Source organism: Coturnix japonica, chromosome 2 (genome assembly GCF_054131305.1).
Source record: "Coturnix japonica strain WE chromosome 2, WE-NBRP24, whole genome shotgun sequence".
NCBI lineage: Eukaryota > Metazoa > Chordata > Aves > Galliformes > Phasianidae > Coturnix > Coturnix japonica.
Genome location: NC_140664.1, coordinates 65,469,463 through 65,490,471, shown reverse-complemented (window position 1 = coordinate 65,490,471; position 21,009 = coordinate 65,469,463). Strand labels below are relative to the sequence as shown.

The window sequence follows — 21,009 nt, the reverse complement described above, 5'->3', positions numbered from 1 at the left end:
AGGCATTCTACTTTTTTTTTCTTTCTTCCCCTCTTTCCTTGCATAAGAAGGAATGACACTCATTCCAAGTAAACCTCTCTATAGAAGTGTCTGAACCACTTTGAACTACACGATATATTTATTCTCAATTTATATTGGACCTAGTTCTGTACTGTGTTCGCCCCAGACTCACGCTAGACCCTCTCTATTAAAAAGGCCTTTTGATAAGTGTGTGAGTACATACAAAAAGAGCCTACCTCCCTCAAGGGTAGAATTTAGAGTTAAGATCTTTCCTTCTGAGTTTTGCTTCCATATTTTTGGTTTCTAATATCCTAATTTTTTCATTTTAAAACAGACTAATGCAAGCCTTCTGCTCTCACCTCCTGCCTGGGCTTATATAGATACTGTTGTAGGGTGTGATGTGCGACTGTGTCTTCTGTGTCCCGAATACTTTTCCTCCTCTGCTCTAAAGCTTGCATGTCAAGGCAAACTGGTCCAGCCTTTTCTCTCCTGAAGAAGAATATGAAACAGAAACAATATGTTCTACAGATGAAGTTCATATAAGTAATAACTAAATAAATAAAATGTCAAAACTGGCTGAATAAAAATATCTAATGCAAAAAAAAAAAAAAGAAAGAAAAAAAAAAGAAAAAGGTATTGATTTTTTCTTTCAGGTGGCTGTCAACATTTATTCCCCTATTTACATGACATATGGGCTGTTGTGTGAACAAGACAGGAAGAAATTAAGGAAGCAGCAATTTTTATTTTCCTTGACTCTCCCCTAATCTTTTCTGGAACAGACACAGAAATGCTGTCTGGTTCTGTCTACAGCAACTGGTGAACGAAAGGTACAAGAAACGATTCTAATGTGGCACTGCTTCATCTTACCAGCCTTTACTACAAAACTTGTTTTCAAAATGCAACAGAATAACAGCATTCTATCACCTTCTTTGTGTGGGAGGAAAAGATTAATTGTAGTTCATAAAAATTGTGAATGAAGCACCTGTAACTGACATTTTTCAGACATTTTAACTACTTTTTTTTTTGCACTGCATCACACACAACAAAACAACAAGCAGAAGATGCAATCAATCAGTACAAGTTACTTACAGTAAATAAGATACAGAACTTTCTACAGTACTTGGACGTGGGGTACTGAAATCCACATTCACCATGTTGTCTGTACTTGGAGAACGTATAAATGCTAAGGAACCTCTACGCTCTCCCTGGCCACAGAAAGAAACAAGACACATTAGAGCTGTAAACACCTGCAGTAAAATGGGGATCAAAAAATGCAGATCACATGAGGCTGTTTTTTGCAAATGGCACAAGAAATAAGAGAGAAGTTGCATTTAGTTAATGGTAACAAACGGTGAGGTGAGTGATTTTTTAGGTCAAACCTGTTTGAAAATTATGCCTTTGTGCTTTTGCAGGTTAACTCCGCCCTTCAGGGATGGACCCTTTACTTTGTACTAACTTTCATGCCAAGCACATAGGAATATATGTGTATAATTTTAGGACTCCAAACATCAATGCAATAACAGCAATGTTTTCAAAGACATTACACTACATTTTCTATTCTCTACCAGACTGGAAACAGCAGATGTTACATCTTGTATAAGTCTACAAGACTACTTGGAGATTATCTTGTGAAGAGAAATTAGTAGAATCATAAAACCATGAAATGCCATGAGCAGGGCTGCCAACCACTAAATCAGTCACTAGACCAGGTTGTCCTAGGGCCCCATCAAGACTGGCCTTAAACAGATAGGGATAGAGTATCCACTACTTCTATGGAGAACTCATTCCAGTGCCTTTCAACTCTGACTGAAAAAATTCTCCCCATTATTTAATATAATTTTTTTCCACACAGTTAAAAACTCTTCCCCCTCACTGTATTATTATCAGACAGCTTGAAATTTCTGTCTTCCCCCTGATTATAAGCTCCTTTTAAGTACCAGAAGGATGCAAAGAGGTCTCCCTAGAGCCTTCTCTTCCTCAGGCTGGAAAAGCCCAGCTCTCTCAGCCTTTTCTCATTGGAGAGATGCTCCAGTCCTCTGATCCTCTTCATGGCTCTTCTCTGAATCCACTCCCACAGCTCTGTCTATATTGCAAAGGTAAGCTTTGCTTACTTTTTTAAGTAATGTGATCTTTCATAATAAGATAACACTAAAGTCAAATGTTCATACCATGTGGAAATGAGATTCATCAAATCAGATTTGTTATCACAGATAGCTAGTATTCTATAGGGAAAAGTCATTATTTTAATTCATCCATTTCCAAGTGTAGTGGTTTTTGATGCAATGAATATAGATAAAAAATTCTTCAGAGAAATCCAACAGAAAGATACATCAACATACGTATAACATACTCATATTGGGGTTCAGGCAGAATACTGAGAACTATGGTCACCCAAGCAGGTGATAACAAGACTCATAACTCTTAAATTCTACTTAGACAAAACAAATGAAAAGTTTTTCATTATTTTTTTTAGACATCTCCTGCAAATATCATCTTTAGATTATGCTGTAGATGAAAAACAAACAAACAAACAAACAAACAAACAAAAAAAACCAAACTAGAAAGGAAAAAAAGTAAAAAGTATTCATAAGTACCTCAGCCACATAGCTAATTGCATCCTTCAGGTTGAGTTCATGGAAAACATTAAGGATTTGGTCTCTTGATTTTTGAGCAGATCTTCTCATCAGGATTTTACTGAGGAATTTCCTATCAAAATTGGACCACCTGATAATTTAAACAAAACATGTTAAGGGCAGCAAGCAATTTTAGCATCCAAGCATTCATAATTTCTCAGAAAAGATTATTCTGTGAGCTAACTATGTTTACAAAATGTCAAGTATAAAAATGTGAGGATTTGTATTTTGAAACTTTTCAAATAATAGCTAAAGAAAGTTAAAGGAAAACCTGGTACAGCTAGTTTTGCAGCTGTCACTAAGCATTAAATAGATTCACTTAACAAACACTACTGCAGCAGCACAATTGCTATGATTATAATATCCCATTTCATAGCCACTAGAACATTTTATACTCTGGTAAATCATGCTACTTGCTTTTCCACTTATGATTATTTACTATTATACTTAAAATCTTCATTCTAGAAGTTCAAGTTTCTTCCCTTTATTGGAAGAAAAAGTACTTTTCCACAGTTGTATTGTGGTAACTCAGGCTAGAAAGCCAGTTTCCAACTGTTCTATTCCAAAAGCACTGAGAGGGCCTCATTTCATGCTATTTGGGTACTCCAGGAGATAGAAGTGGTTCATGTTTTCTGGGATTTCCACTTCCAAGGTCATCTGATAGTAAGATATCTGTCATTTCATGCTTGTGCTCAAATATTGATCATTATTCCTCTTCTCTAGTCAGAACATCTGAACATCAATTTCCAGGCTGTTGCACCTGAGCATATAACTGAAAATACTGGGCTACTGCCATTTCTTTGATGAAGTTATATTTCCATATTTCCATGTATATATAACGTAGAAGAAGCAGACTTAGCGTGGTCTCATTCAAAACAAATTTATACACACACTCAACTGAGGATCTATGTTAAGCTACTAAGGAAAAGGCTCTTGTTACTCAAGCCTATTACCTTCTGCCATATGAGAAGACAAACTCTAACCTGTCACTTTAAAAATATTTACTTCCACTCTTAAGTGAATCTTTCAGACCTGACGATGTGTTCCATTGCAATGCAATCTACTGAAATTAAAATTACCAAAAGAAAAAAAGATGTCCTATTTGGTGTGCCTATTGAGAATTCTTCACTGTATAAATGAACACCAAACAAAAGAAATATGTATGATTTCAATGGGTAAATGCAGATATTATAAAGGAATAAGTTATAAGTTTCACAGCTTGCCTCAAACTATTGATCTGCCCAAGCTTTCTTACTTTGTATGAGCTTAAATGCATACACACACACACACACTGCATACTTTTGAATTAAACTGGGAGAAAAAAAATGAAACAAAGACAACCGTCTCTGTGATTGGGTACAGTAAGGTGAACAGTTTTGCTTGTGCCAGATACAATCTAGCTCCAGCCTAGAAGTTGATCACCTGCATGAGTATAATACTAAAACTATGCTATTTTCAATTTCTCAGTAAGACTTAGAGAAAAGTTCTGCAGATGACTAATGCAACTGAACGACTTTTGGACTTGAACTGGCATGTTGAGTCAGAAGATCAACAAGTCACAACTGTGAGTGTCTGTACCTGTGTTATGACTTAAATCCAGACAGACAGCAATAGTCCAAACCTAAATAACACTTGCAGAACTCCAGATTTAACATCCTTTTTTGACATTTGTTCATCTAGCTTATGGAAGCCTGCCCCTCATGATGGTATTCTTCAAATGTGCTTTTATGAAAATGGTGTCTGTATCATTTGGATGAATAATTTTTCTTCTCTCAAGATAAATAAACAGAGGGGGTTGTAAGTGAACCACAATTTTCAGTAGTGATTTCAAACTAACAGACTTAAACCATATGACTCATTTAAAAGGGTTCTTCGCAATCACCTTCAGATTCAAAACTCAAACTCATCCTTTGTAAAAGTAGCTAGCACAACAGTATTTGAGTTCATTAGTGTCTCCCCACACAGATAATATTCACAAAATAAGGTATCATAGTGAAAAATCAATATTAAAGTTTTTGGTTAAATTCTGTACAAATAGATATTTCTCTAGTCTTGAGAGAGAGCCCTGGCTGTGAACTGACATGTCTGAAAAGGTCTAGTCTGAACTTGAGGCAGAGAAAGAAAGTGTTCCAGTTGTAAGGGGTGAAAATTAACTGCTTTCATATTTGCTCTATTTCCAGAATTTTCAGTGTAGTGTATAATAACATTTTCAATTACAGCTGACATACTTGCTGTCCCTAAATTCACAGGCTTACAGGCTTAAAAAGTCATAATTTACATATCAGATTTCCTAGCAGTATTTGAAACATTACAAGTTAGTTACTGCTTACTTGTCTCTCAGATAGTTATGTCCTATTTGTCCAGAGATGTCTTCTATAGCAGAAAGAATGTGATCAAAAGCCTAGGGAAGTAGAAGTGGAATTAGTATCACACATAAATTAAAGGCATAATTAGAACATACCTCAATTTATGTCAGGATAGACCAAGTAACTCTGCAGAAAATTTTTTTTGCTGCTAGGCAGATTTTTTTTTTCTTTCTTTACAGAAACACTACCTTATGTCTTTCTTCAAAGGTCTGAGCCTTCTAACCACTCCTTTACAAATTCACTGACTATTCATAATTTATGAGGTCTCACAAGAAGGTACTTAAGCCTTCACTTTATCAACATTGAGTTTTAAGACTCATTGTTGACTCATTTTACATCTCCATTTTGGCCCAATATTAATGAGTCATTATTAGCATTGATGATTCAAGTTAGTTGATATTATTACCTCATATTTATTTTCTTAATTTTTCCTTATCTTCCCTCAGAGTAGAAGTAGACGCCATTCCTTTACTATCCAGAGCAAAATGCCATAGTTGATTTATTATCACATGGTTGATAACAGTCCTGAGGATTGCAACTTTTGAGTAAAGACAAGGCAGTTGTAGCAGAATTTGATCTTTTTCTTTATACACTTGTTAACATTTTAATTTCTACTGAACTGATTACTACAGAATCTAGAGCATGCTGCATCAATAACCATGATATGAATTATTTCTGCATTTATTACTAGTTACTGTTTCAGGAGACATCTGTCATAGAAATGGAGAAAACTACACTGTAAATAAGGTGCCTCTCTCCCATTCTCTGGGAATGGATACTGCTCTGTTTAAAGGCAGCAGTTTATATTCCTCTTAGAACCACATCTCCTAGATGCTATGTGCTAAAGTATAGTGGTGAATCAATTAACATAATGAAGTGTGATGGTTAATATTACTGTTTGGAGAGCGACACACAAAGGTATATCCCATGTCAGACAGAATAAATTTCTGGGAAGAGACTACTGACTTTCAAATAGTAAAATATCAGAATCTTATTTCTGCGTAAATACTTTATCTGTAAATGAAGCAACTTATCTGCTGGATACTAAAAACATAACATATTTGTTCAGTAGTCTTAAAAAGGATTCCTCAGAAATATACCCTGTTCATTACTAAGTTGTTGCTCGTGTCGCTCCACTTCAGGTAACCTCCAGCTTGAAAGCAGACATATAATAATTAAGAAGGAAAAATAAACTTTCTTCCACATACTTTTCCCTGTCTACCTTCAATCAAACATCTTCCTCTTTTAGATGAAGAGAAAGAATATTATTCCAGCTGTTTCCCCAGTTCCGCTTGCGCCGGTGAATTTTCAAGCAAATGAACAGAAAAAACTAATGTTGTGTATGTTTTCATTGGACTCAGTCCTGTAACTAATTACAGCTAATGTGGTAATTCTTGATAAACTTGAAGTCTTTTGCTCTGTAAATTTGAATTTGATTGCCTTCTCTCTTCCAGAAATAATTTTTCTTTTACAGTTTTTTCTCTCCAGGCATTCTGCAAAAATTCAAATGATGCCACAATATTGTTTAAAAGTGTCTTACTCTTCCATGAAGTTTCTCATTGAGTTTTGGTTCTCTGTGTTCACTTTTCTTCACTTTCAGCCACTGTACCAAAGGCTTGATTGTCAGTCCCTAGGCAATTAAACATGATAATAAATACTTCAGGTATTAGGTGCTCCTCCAGCTGAACAGTCTTAAATAGAGTGGTTTTATACATGAATATGTTGTTTATCATACTTTTCTACTTGATCCCTCTCCCCATTAGAAGTAAAATAATGCAGAACCCTCAGATACTGTTACAAAGGCTTGAAAAGGCTTCAAAGAGCAGAAAAAGACATATCTTCTATATAGCACTGCGAGGCTGAGAGTATTTCCTATACTAGTGCATGTTTGTTTTCCACACATATATGTGATTTGTAATGAAAATTAAATTTTTGATACATTTTTGAAGTCTTTCAAGTTGGAGTGTACTGACACATCACCATTTATGTTCATATTTTTTTTCATACACAAATTACTGCTTTGTTTGGATTCTAATGCTTTCTTGTTCTACTGCTTATTGCCGTCTTATAAAATAATAGCCTAGGCTCGCTCAGGTAGATCAGCTTAATGATCGTATTTGCCAGTAAGAAGAACTGTTCCCTATAGTTATTCCTATGAGATTAAGGATGTTTAGCCAGATATTAACTTCAGTACTATTAATACCACGCAGCTATGACTGAACATTTTTTAGCACAGAGGAAATGGTGTTTTGTCCCATGTGGTACTGTATGAAAACATAAAATAGGATCTTTGTTACTAAAATTACAAAGTCAATTATGCTTTCAGCTCAGTGAAACAATACGCAACCTTCAGCTGAGAAGGCCTAATACTTTAAAGAGACTCCTTTTCCTTTCAAGAAACATGTTTAGGAAGAAAAATTACCTGGAAAATAACAGTAAAAAATACAACAATGATAGTTGTGCTGACAAACAGGTTTTTCTCTTTCACTTTTTCTCTATCCAGAAGTGCAACCAGAGCAAAAGCGACTGCTCCACGTAATCCACCATATGACATCACTACCTGGTCTATTATCTCCAATTGGACCATTCTGTAGTGGTTAAGAATCCAGGTCTGTAAAACTACACCTATAAAAAACAAATATCGGCATGACTAGAAATGCTCTTATTAAATGTCAGTATCTCAACAGTGTGTAACAGAAACAGTACAAACTTCATAATAAATTCTTTACATCTTCTGCTTCACCCACTTTACTTCTACACTGCCAGGGAGGCTGGGGCCACTTCGTATCTTCCCCTTCACATTTAGCCAGAGGAGTTAAGAGAAGCTTATTCTATGATCTGGGAATGCTGTCCTTACATATGAGACAAGAATTTTTCTTCCTCTAACACAGGCACTGAAGGTGAAATTCTGCTATGTGCTATTCTTTGAAATTAATGTCTGAAAAATAATAGAACTTCTGCACTGTATTAAATTACATACATAAAATATTTTAATAGCACGAAATACCAAAACATAAGATCATTGCAAGCCCATTGATTTACGAAACGTGGTAAGTATGGTACTTTTTAAAAATCATACTAAAAGTGTCATCACTGTCAATGCCTTACGCAGAGTTGAATTGTTATGCTGACACCATCTTCAGGTATACAGATGAGATACTGCCTTCTAGAGATGCTTGACCTAAGGTTCTAGAAATCATAGTATGGCCATGCAGAAGGAAAGCTGCTTCAGCATTCTTGTGAGTGGCACAGAATGTGCATTCCAAAACAGCAGGCCAGGGGCATTACATTTGCCAGACCAAAATAAATACTTCTATTTTTAGAGAACTTGGAGGTTATACTAAGGAAAGAAAAATATATATCACTGTAAGAAAGGCCTCTGATGAAAGGGACCTTGAAAATTAATTCACGTCACTAATCTAATTCTCTGAGGGCATGATAGCTGTAATCACGTACAAAGACAAAGGCCCAATACCATCAGACATCTAGTAATTTATCAAGGTCTAAGTTTAATTACTTACATGGATTCATATTGTCATTGCTGAATATTTACTGTTTAGTGCTCACTCACATTACAGGATTGTTAATTAATACTAGGAAAACAACAAATGATAAGGTTTAGAAAATGAAAACCTGTTTAAGCACATTACACACCCTAATTGGTAAGGAGGAGCAAAATGAAAAATGGTTACAGACTATTTAGAAATGAGGACATGGTACTAGATCTTTTATTCAGCTCATTCAGTCTGAATGTGATTACAGAGTTTAGGAAACCTGCCAACTAGGTAGGTGGTTCAGCTGGTGTGTAATTTAAATCAGATATTCGAATAAACAAGAAAATTCCAAGATGTGAGCACAAGCATGAAATCAAAATGCATGCTACTCACGGGAAGTACCTCATTCTGTTTCGAGCCTTTGTCTATTTCACAGTCATTAAATTGTAGAAGTATGCATTTAGGCAGTGTTACCAGTATTTTGAATGTTTGCAAATTTATACAAGTCCAGTACATTGACAGTACGTAATCCTTACCTGCCACACACTTATTTACTCAGTTTTTCATAAGCCCAGAGAATTATTTCTCAAGCCAGAGAACCTGTAGTGTAATTGTATATGGTCTTACATCATTGGGCATCTCAAATATGAAGTCAACCATAAAATTAGCTTAAGACAATCTCTTTATTACCAAATTGGAAGAACTGAAGAAAAGAGATGGCTGGCAGGACTCACAAGTTTATTTTTCTAGGTTTTAATATAAATAACAAAGTTCATTTCATTGGGAGACTTTGTAAATAATGTGTTCATCAACAGAAATTAGCCAATAGATGAACTACTCAAATGACTTAATTATGGGGCTAGGAATTAACTCACGGAAGTAAAATCCTATTATATTTTCCACTTACAGTAAGTCTGACTGTAAAAAACTTCCTTACTAGCTGACAACAACCATAAATTCAACTAAAAGAAATGAACTGGTTTGATTTGGCTTGGTTTTGTTTGGTATGGGCAAAAAAATATAAAACAACAACACAAAGAAGATTATCCCCTTACCAATGACTCTATATACTGAGATGAATACCAGAGTTAAGAGTATAAAAGCTGTATTCCAAGTCCAAATTTCCGGATCTACAGCTGAAATTCCTAGGAACATGAAGATGATTGTTTCTGCTCCACTGGCCAACATTTTCATGGTATATCTTACAGTTGTAGAAGATTGTTCAGATATATTAGCCTTGACATATTTTTGACAGCAAATGCCACAGAATGTTATCCTAGGGGGGGAAAAAATGATCCAACTGTTCAGAAAATATTTTATGTAACATTTAATATTAGTCTGTGATGTAATGACAAAGTAATTCAAAATTCCTAAAACAAACATACAAAAAATACACTCAGAGGGCATTGTGCTTTTTCATCTGGTTAAAAAGCATTTCTCAAACATTTCTCCTGAGGTGACTCCCAAAATATCTGATGATAGCATTTCACTGGACAATAAAAGAGCTCAATTTCTTCTGCTTTTCAGCTTATCATACTGATTTGTATTAAAAAAATTCTTCTTTACATTAGATTGAAGCTTAAACTAGCGATCTATTTTCAGTAGCATTTTCAGGTAATAAATATACTAATAATTGTAATATCTATAAGCATATCAAGCAAAACTGAGAAGAAAGATATGACAGAAATCAATGGATATCAAAGAAAGAAAAACCACAAAAGGTAAAAAAAGACCACAAAAGATCAGTCAAGATAAAACAGAACAAATTTAGGGAAACCTAAAGAGGTCAATCTGGAGAGTGAATGCAGCACGTAATGCATGCCACAGAGTGCCTTAGAAAATCATTGTTTTGGTTAGAAATTGTGGAGTGTCAATAAAAATGGACAACTGTTAATTACTGAGGTACTATGAACCACAAAGAGGAAAGAACTAAATCTGTATTTTGCAAATAATGTTTTCATGTTGCACAACAAATACTATAAAAGTTGAATTGTTTTGGGGGGATAAATAATCATGGCATTAGCAAACTATAATCATCTATGATGAGAAGATAGAAATATTCAACATAAGTTTTAGAACTTTTGTATTCTGTAGCTGCTTTGTGTAAGTTAGGTCTTTCCTCTCAGTGTTTACAGAAGCTATGTTGTCTTCTCAACCCCATTATTCACAGACAACAATAAAAAGGACTTACGCAAGGATAGCAGAAAGAGAAAGCATCTCTGCTGTAAGGTAGGACAGGTAGGAAATAATAAAAACAAATCCAGGTTCGATGATTCTAACGTGCTTGGTGAAACGGCTGACCAATGAGAGCAGAAACGCAAAGAAAATGCCAACAAGTGTCCCACCCAGGCTTACTACGAAGAATGACACTGAAATACAAGAAAACAAACACAACTTAAACAGTAGAAATCTAGAAGTCTGAACTAGTTCCTCTTTTACTCTATGGCCAGCAAATCAGAGAAGAATTTGGAGGGCATTTCAAAAATTATTTCTAGAATACCAATACAACAAAAAGAATTCTTACGAGTACTTGGTATAGGAACAACACCCTGTAGGGAAAACAAAACAAACAAAAAAAAAACCAACAAGCTTACTTTCTGTTGAGCACTACCTTTTTGGGCTTATTCAAAACCCACTTAGTCTGAACAATTGTTTTTTCTCTACTGGTACGGAATATGTCAAAGTTAATGTTAATACATTGTTTACAGCATAATTTATTATCTTGGAATGGGAAAGAGTGACTAAATTTTTAGGCAAATATTGCTGATTGACACCGAGTTTCGTGATTTTAGCAACTGAAATTGACATCTACTGACTCTCAAACAAATATGAACAGACAAGTCTAAACAAATTTCCCAAAAGTTTGTGAATTTTCACTTGTTTATTTTTTTAAAGAATACATGCAGGTTTATTTTCTCCTCGTATTCTGTAGCAGTGTAGGAATATGATCAGGGAAAAGGCTGAAAAAGAGCAGTTTCTGTCAGCACAATAATAAAATTTCATTTAAAAGTCATCGTATGTTAACAGAATTAAACTCTACCCACCTATGCCTTTGACACATTCAATCCCAGTAACATTCTCTGGTCCTATTGAAACAAAAGATTCAAACACATTGTACAACACCTGAAAAGAAAAGTAAACCGTCTTAGTACTTGCTCCTGAATTAAACCTATTGAAATAATCTCATTATGGGCCCCAACATTATGAATTCTGAACCTATTTATGACCAAGGGAAATTTTACATGAAGGGAAAAGATTTTGCATTATTTTAATTTTGCAAAAAAGGTTCAGTGGAATGAGAACAAACAAACACATCAGTTTGGAATGCTTTTCCATTCCTTATGTAAATATGATTCTTTATGAACACTTAGATGTATGTGAGTTTCATGAATCACTTATCAATCACTCCAAAATACATGCTTTTGGGAGAAGAATTTTTTTTTCCTACTTGCATAAGATAAATAAGCTAGTATGAATATAACAAGATATTATTAGAAAGATATTGGACTGAAACACATTTAACATATGTAAACATAAGAGAGTTTTTGTACTAAAACTTTTCAAAAATGGATAACACTGAAAGTAAAGAAATCATCTATTACCCAACTTAGGAGATTATGTGTTCGTAAGAGTATTATTCTCGTATAATGATAGGTACTTGTCTGACCTGTTTTTAAAGACCTCTAGTGATGGAGGAGTACTTTAGTGTGGCTTTCTTAGCTTTTGTTCTTTTAGCTAAACCCATTAGTTCTTACCATAATTACCATTTCTTACCCTTATTTTCTTCTATAGAAACAGTCTTTGACAAATTTACATTTAAAGAATGCCAAGTCTTTTACAGTAAGACAACCTTACTTGTTTTATGCTTTTTCATAAGCTATGCTTTTTCTTGGTTATGCTTACTATTCTCTTCTTTTCTTTTCAAGAAGTAATTTTTCTTTTCAACAAGTAATCAAGTTTTCTTGTATTTTTATTCATTACACAGTAGCAAAAGCTTGTTTCCTTGTGGAAACCAGTGATGTTGATACAGGAGTTTATCAGAAGTTTAATATTTGGTTCTAAAAATACCTAAAAAATAAAGTATTTCATTTATGAGAAAGCACATCAGAAATAACAAAACAAGCAAATGTGAAACAAACAAAAACAAAAGCCATTTGAGTGTTAGAGTGACCTTGGGATGTATAATTTACTTACCACAGTTACAGCATCATTCAGAAGTGATTCTCCAAAAACAATGATGAATAGAACTTCGTTGACATGGACCTCTTCAAATACTGCCAGCACAGCAACAGGATCCACAGCAGCAATCAAGCTGCCAAACAAGAGGAAGTCCAGCACTCCACTGTCCAGGTGGCCTTCAAAAACAAAATACACAGACCATGAACAGATTCATCTTTGCATTATCTGTAGTAACGTCAGACTGTTATATCATAGATAAAGCAAAATCCTTGAAGAGAGAGATTCTAAGAATTGACAGGAAAGTATGGCATATAAACTACTTAACATGTTCCTCATGGTGTCACCTTGTGTCCTATGGGACTTATTAAATTGAAAATTGTACCACCTAACTCAGATTCTGGAAGCGGTACAGCTTAATTCTTACGGCAAGGCACCTAAGATCATTTTTTCCAGATGTAAACTGCTGTTGTAGTTATGTGATGAATCATTTATATTCAGTAAAATGTCTCAGGATAGTTGAGAACAGAAAAGATGGCTAATGTAATATACCAGTATCCCTGAAGTAAATGTTCCAAAATACTTCATGCCACTTCAGGCCAAATTTGTCTTTTGCTCAGTAAGAGCAACTATGGGGTGAGATTAGCAACACTCTGTGCACTTATACAACATTTCTGGCATCCCTGTACAAGGAGATGTGTATTGACAGCTGTAGTTGAGCCAGTTGTTCCCAAATTATGTTCCATGAGGCCAGTATAACATTGCAGGTGAGCTCTATAAATTGTTGAAGGACTAAAAGGCACACCTTTAATGTGTTTGTGTTGTATCTCATGAGAATTTTGAATAATGATGGTTTTTGTTGTTGTTTTTATTGTTCATTGTTTTTTGTTGTTGTTGCTGTTGATATTTTTATAACATTATTTATTTATTTATTTATTTATTTAAATCGATGGTTTCAAAGGTTTTGGACCTACGGGATTCTGGTTACAAAGGAATATAGTATTTATTTATTTCATTAGTTTTTATCTTGTATTACTTATTAAGTTTACTTTGTTCACCTATGGAAACAGAAATATGTGCAAACAGAATGAGGCATGCATTATCATTTTAAAAGTAACAGCAAAGGGAAAGCTACAAAGATGGTTTTGCATACTTTCCTAAAGATCTTGCAAAATTTACTTTTTTCATGCAATCAAGAGTGAGATCCCAGTCCTTTTTATCTGAGGAACAGATTTTTCAAAGAGTAGAGAACAGGAAAAATCCCTCTGTGTGCTCATTAGTGGATGGAAGAGAAAACAAGGTTCATCAAGAGGAGATAAAAAAAATTATATGAGGAAGAACAAGGAAGGAATATGTTCAGAATTCATTCGTGAAAACACAAGGCAGAGGTCCATATGAGGTATGATTTATGTAAGTGAGGAAGAAATTGATCTGAAACAGTTATTTAGAAGGAGACAGAAAATAGACAGTAGCCTTACCTAAGAGATCAATATTGCTTGTAAAACACCTCTATTGCAACATGGGCACTCCCTTAGCAGGAACACTTTTTAAAATCCAGAGTATTTAGTGTTTAAAATGTAACTGAGAGAGAAACTAGATTCCAAATATTTGTTACAAAATGCATATGTATATTTACTCAAGAGAAGGACACTTATATGGAGGGCACAGACAGGAGTAGACAATACTCTGTGGTACGCTATAAAAGCCAATGATCTGAGGAAGCTGGAGAAAAACACATTCTCTCAGGGGCCTTGGTAAGGCCATGAAAACTAAAGCTCATTGCATAAAATATTATATAGAGAACTGCTATTAAAAACAACAAACAAACAAAAAACAAAACAAAATTTAAAAAAACGTGAGATTTGTTCATTTTATAACATATGGGACAGTGAATGAGGACTGAATCCACTTTTCATGTGAGAGGAAGGTCAAGTCAGTGAGATGGAGATGTGCCAAAATTTTTGAGAACAGCCTTGAACTTAAACCTAAGTAAAGATTCCAACAAATGATGTCCATCTCTGCCATCTTTAAGTAATCTCTTACTTAAAGAAAGAGAAGCTCGATGATAATAATTATCAGATATCAGGGTACAATAAGCCTTTAAAATAACCTGGCTCACTGAGATTTCTTATCTTTTTTTATATGTTACCAATTATAATCATTGGTACATTCTTTGAAGAGCTGCAAAGCTAGTAAGCAAATATTTATGGAAAGGTTAGGACACATCTATAATTCCTACAACTTAGTGTCAAGAAACATGGGGTTGCTAGACCAGATTTTTGGTTAGACAAATAGATCTTTCCAAGGGATACAAGATCATTGCTTCTTCCAGATCACTGAAGTCTGGAGTCACTAACTGTCAGCAGTAACACTTGAGCAAGTTAAGTTTGCTGGGCACAGTTTAAGACTCCCATACACACTTAACATATTGCCACAATGACTTTTACAGGGAAAAAAAAAAGTCTTAGTGTTAAGCACAACCACAATTACACAGTGCTATAGCACGCTTGCCTGTGTTGCTTTTATGGCAGATTGTGAAGAGTTCAGTGCAGTCAGACAGAACTGAATCATTGGATTCTTCTTCCTGTCCTTCATGGCTGCTGGTTAATAGCTAAGTGATGAAAGTATTTCTCTTCTAAGTAAAGATTTCTCTGTTATTATCACCTTGTCTCTTTCAATTCTGTAAATTATGGTACCTATAAGAATGCAAATGCAAACAAAGAGCTTCTGGAATTTTTATCTATGTAGGAAATCTATGTAATTCAACTTGGATTGACCACTTTCATATTGATGATCAGAGTGAAGTAAATGATTACACATTGATTCCATGGTAAAGCTGAAAGAAATTTTTTTCTGTGCATCTTATTCATTAGTGGCTACACATTTCTACATATTAATTGCTTTACTTTAAGCAGTATCCATTGCAGCTATAGAAAGAGTAGTGTAGAAATAAAAATACGTTCTAGAAATTCAACAACAGGGTACTATGAACTCTCCAAAAAACTGAGTAGCTCAGCACTTCTCTGTCTTCAGCAAACAAGAAAAAACAGCAAGGCTTTTCATGAAGTCTGGTGCTCAGATCTTGATGACATCTTGGAGGTCAACACAGTGAATTTAGTGGATTAGTAGTATGCATCATGTAGATAATTTGAAGTCTCATTTAGTTTTGACAGAGAATGACATAGTTTAAATTAGGGACAGGCTTCTCTGGCCTACTCCATGACTCAAATTAGAGCTCTAGTAGGTTATGGTATGCCTTGTTGCTAAAACAGGTTGTGACAGTTACCAATTATGCTCTATCAAAACATTTAAATTTGTGAGGCACGTCAGTTAATAGTCTGCCTTGGTGAACATCTTCCACATTTAGCTTATAGAGCTTTATCTGTTGCCTGCAGTGCAGGATGATTCTCTGTTTAACTGTAAATTCAGTTTCAGTATCAGAACTAGCTCTAGCACTAAAACAGTTAGAACTAATATTAGTATAGTTTTGGTTCTGTCACTGAAAGATCTGCATAGTGATGAAGCAACGTAATCACATAATAGTGAAACAAAATATGCAGCTATCAAACACAGCTTATACAGTCAGTCCTGAACTGTGTAAGGATTTGGATGAGAGCAAGTAGGTAAATGGGTTTTTCACTTCAAATAACATTTTCAAGAAAACATTTCATATGTCATACAGAGGGCAGTGCTCTTCTCTTCATGATTTTTTTAAAAAAAATCAGTAATTATCATTCATTCTACTTTCCAAAAGAGGATGTCAATAAAAATACCTTGACAATATTTTTTAAATTGTTCCATGAAACTACCAAAACAGAAGCAGTTTGGGTATTAAAAGAAAGAAATTGTTGTCCAATCTGTTGCATTTTCAAGCAACACTGTGTGGAAAATTATGCCAGTATTTAATACTATACTGTTTGTTTAATGCTGATGCTTATCTTTACAATTAACATAGATGCTATATTTACATAAAAAGCCTTTTTCATTTCCCATTCACCAAAGTCTGTATTTAACAATAAGTACGAGACTGTCAGTACAAAATATTGTGCCTATAGGCTGAAAGAACACCTTACTTACACATAGTTGTCAATAATGTCTGTAGTCATCCTTGTAACTTCTTGTTACTTATAAAACATGATTTATCTCAAAGTCAGTTAAGTATCTAAAATGTAAGGTATCTCTATCAAGTATGCTGATGTAACTATTTATGATAACCACAGAAAGATGAATTTCACTATGAACAAATTTGTAGTCTGGTTCTTCCACAGATGGATTTTCATATAAAGACATCAAATTCAGCTACAGGTTTCCCTTAAAATGAAGGTAACAAGTATCACAATAGTGTGCTCAAAGAAGTCAGCTCCAGATTCTCCTGCTCTCTGTGCTGGGTGCTGGAGTAGTATTAGACACTAGAAAGGGGGGTTAAATTCTACTACTTTATCTTCTATAATATTCTCCTAATATCTTCATTCTTCATGACAAAATATTTTTCTCTGAAACATTTATGAACATTTATGAAACTGAATATTTGAGGCATTCATGCAGCTGTAATGAAAAAGAAGTCTGGTAAATTACCCTGAGTGTATTTTGCACTACTTTTGTCAGAGAGAAGACTCATGACAGGTTGTTGAGCCTATTCTACAACACAACACACACCTTGACATCTCAGAGCAACTCACTCCGTCCAGGATCTCAGCACAAGTTGCAAAGAACAGATGGGCAATGTGCACAGGTAAAGCAGCATTATATTTACCTCTCAGCAGCATTACCACTCTCAATATATTTATACTGTTTTATACCTTCTGGATCTCAATAACCTACAGGAATTTTGTCCTAGAAGGGCACTTGAGAGTCAGTGCAGAAACCAAAAAAAACCAAAAACAAAACAAAACAAAACAAAACAAAAAAAAAAAAAAAAGAAAACAACAAAAAAAAAACCCACAAAAAAAAAAACAACCATAAATAGGATTCCTATTTCAAAATACGTGCAAAGCACAATTAGTACAAATTATTGCTGTTTAGGTGGCAGTACACAGCTTATTTGCAGGTCACATCTGCCTGAAGAGAAAAAGAGTCGTTGTTCCATGCCTCTTCTAGCATCTCCATGCCCTTGTATACCATAGTAAAGTTAAGATAAAGTCCATGTGCTATTTGGCTCTGTGAGTCTTTACTCAAAATTTTTAGCATCAGAATACAAAATACAGATGTCATGAATACATATCCACTCAGTAAACATTGCTTCCTTGATACTACACCTGATGGAAGAGAGACATTTCCTTTCAATGTTAACTTTTAAGTTTTCTACCACAGTAGGAAGAAACAAACCCTTCAGAATGTATTTTTTTGTCCAGATGACCACATGAAGGATGAATCCTGAGCTTTATCCTGGGAATGTATGCAGACATTTAGAGCATGGAAATATGAGAGGCACGGATACAAGTCCCTTTTGATTTTCTTAATTCAGATATGAGTTCTCAGATCATTTTGAAACTTGGAAAATATTATTACAAGTTGCTGCAGTTAAAATTTGACTTTTCTGATGAAAAATGTTAAGTTGCAATGCATCACCCTATTCTAACAGCTGGCATCCACTAACTTTCACAAGTGTACCTTTTAACAGATGAAACTTACCCATTATTCCTGTCAGATAGACACCATAGAGAGATAAACCAGTTGTGGCTGCATTCCATATGGTCCCAATGACAGCATACAAAAGGATGGAACCAAGATTTCCAAAGAATAATCTATTTGGCATAAAATATCCAGCATCCAGTACAATGGGAGGCAGCAGATAGAAAAAAAATACCTCTGGTGTAAGAGTAAAAGAGGCAATATGATCTGCTGCCCATACAATGCCACCAAGGAAGACACCAAGAACAATCAGTAGAGCACTCTCTGGAACCACCCGAGTGACTTTGTGGGACAAGTGGAAAACTGCAATGAAAAAGGAAAACAGTGTATGAGAACTGAAAGAGGAAACAATTTCTATCAACAGTTGCTAGCTGGTCATTTTGAAACAAACTTCCTGCTTTTGTTGCTATTAGAACCCCCAAAGCGTGCATGTAATATATGGAATATAGACTGTGTCAGAACCCAAAACCCATCTTCTTGTCAAACAAAACAGAAACATTAATTATCAGATTTTATCCATATTTAACCTTGTATGAAACCAGTATTCCACATTTATTTCCTTTCTTGGACTATCTTCTCTGTGAAAGATCTGCTTAAGGAAACATGGCATTAAGTGCAAGAATGAAAAGAAATAGTAAAATGCTGGAAATATATTCCTTTGTGGTTTAGTTCTGTATCAAAAAATAAGCATGTAAGATCCCAATATTTGTCTTCAGAAGTTTTCAGTGCACTAGCAGGTATGTTGAAGGATGGAAAGAAAAGTAAGCCAAAAGAATAAGTAGTTTCAAGACAACTCTATTTAAAATTAATGAAGAATGTTATATGAAAATGTAGCCTGCAAAGGAACAAAAAGGAGCTGACAAAATGGGAGATCACTTTGGGGCCCTTACCTCAATATATCCCCAGCAAGAATTTTGGTCATTAAATATTCCAGTTTTCTAGAGTATAGCAGAAGAATCTTTCCCATGACTATGCAGAGGTCTTAAACCAGGTAGACTCATTCTCAGAGTCTCCCAATTAAGTATTTACCCTAGTCAAATATTTGCAAGTTACCTTTTGAAGTAATTTTAGGGCCCCGTTTTTGAACCGCCTATCTTTCTCCTGGCTGCATCTACACAGATAGCATTAGAAGCATAGCTCATCACAATAGTAACAGCAGAAAATATCGTTATAGCTGTGTAACATCCACAGACTGATCAGAAGAGAAAACATTACAAGAAAAATGACAGCAGCCTGCTACATCAGCATTCCCACACAGTGAGCATGAATATATATTTTCCTAAGTGTTTGTAGACAAGATTTGAAAACTAAGCCATTTTAGAACATAGCTTGAGAATGGGACTTAAAAAACAGCAATCACACATAAAAGCAAACAGCACTCAGTGAAGTTGGCTAACCTATGCTAGTTCACATTATCAATTGGCTCATGTAATCAGTAGCTACATAATACTCCACAGAAACAAATTCTGTAGTTTTCAGTTTTCCCTCTTTATAATAAAATCCCTAAAATTTTGCTTTAGTTTAAAAAAAAAAAAAGAGAGAGAGAGAGAGAGAGAGAGAGAAAAGCAAAAAAAAAAAAAAAAAGCCAATATTCCATGTATAAAAATTATAGCTTTTAACTTTCCAAAAGACTTTACTACTGGCTATTCTTTATTCCTTGAATTTCCAGTTAGTGAATTATCAACTAATTTACTACCTCATGGAGTAGGGATTATATCCTCATCCCTGAAAATGAATGGTACTGAGCTAATGCTACTAAATATAGTCTCTTTTTCCTATTCCTATGTTAATAGATAAACTATAACTAAAAGAAGTTAAAACTTTAAAACAGTAAGGACATTTCAAGATGAGACATTAAGAAACTAACAGATGTCTTTCAGCTAAAAATTCATGTTCTGTAGAATTCTCAGTTTTACAATCAAGAACTACTTTCTCCTTGTAAGCCATGAAAACTCAACTAGATTTTGCTTATAACACTGCTGCCTTCTCCTAGAAGCTATTCCTGTGAATCAGCTACAGCAACACCCACACCATTCTGTGTCCCCTTTAACATTCATCAGCTGATGATCTGAACAGCATTCGAGTTTGATTAGCAATGAATTCTTCTACTCTGTTAATTCAGAAATGCAGGCTGTAGAAAGGAAGGTTATTACATGAAACAGAAATCCAGTACAGGCAAATACAAAAAAAGGTAAGGTCACTTCCCCATCTCTTTATTTATTTATTTTATTTTATTTTATTTTATTTTATTTTATTTTATTTTATTTTATTTTTTCATTTGGATGAAGTATAATCTTATCATTAAAACAAATTTGTTTTATAGTGACCACATAAATAATTCTGCAGACAGATAGTACTTACTAAGATTAGCAGAATCATGGTGCCTGTAATCCTAGAAATAAGTAAAAAGAAAATTCCACAGCTGATGCAATTAAATGAAATAACTTCAAACTAGGATTCAACTGGAATGTTGAGTTCATATTTTCACTTAATTTTTTTTTCAAGTTATGTGCATAAATTACATTTAGTAAAGATTGAGCAATGTATTTATAGCATCTGTGGGACATGATAAACATTAATACCAAATTCATTTCCTAACATTTTTTAACATTCATTGTTTAGAGGTTATGTCCCCGACATGCTCCAAGTATGTTGATAGCTCTGGAGAGAGCCAGAAATAGCCCTACAAAGTGGTGTACCCAAGATAAA

The 21,009-nt window shown here is 34.5% G+C and overlaps 1 protein-coding gene across 4 annotated transcripts in view; it reads right to left on the bottom strand.

The window, feature by feature from the left end:
- SLC9A3 (solute carrier family 9 member A3) overlaps positions 1-21,009 on the bottom strand; it is a 51,111-nt gene that overhangs the window by 8,063 nt on the left and 22,039 nt on the right. For 3 of the 4 annotated variants that reach the window (XM_015854848.3, XM_085540070.1, XM_015854849.3), the window contains exons 2-12: positions 18,301-18,603; positions 12,688-12,848; positions 11,538-11,616; positions 10,685-10,862; positions 9,549-9,769; positions 7,422-7,624; positions 6,540-6,629; positions 4,964-5,034; positions 2,595-2,724; positions 1,090-1,205; positions 360-489 (exon numbers count right to left, since the gene is read on the bottom strand). In XM_015854848.3, coding sequence (XP_015710334.2) covers positions 360-489; positions 1,090-1,205; positions 2,595-2,724; positions 4,964-5,034; positions 6,540-6,629; positions 7,422-7,624; positions 9,549-9,769; positions 10,685-10,862; positions 11,538-11,616; positions 12,688-12,848; positions 18,301-18,603 — 1,682 coding nt within the window. Of the gene's footprint in view, positions 1-359; positions 490-1,089; positions 1,206-1,886; positions 2,084-2,594; positions 2,725-4,963; positions 5,035-6,539; positions 6,630-7,421; positions 7,625-9,548; positions 9,770-10,684; positions 10,863-11,537; positions 11,617-12,687; positions 12,849-18,300; positions 18,604-21,009 lie in introns of those variants that run through there. The other variant, XM_085540069.1, reaches the window with a different exon arrangement.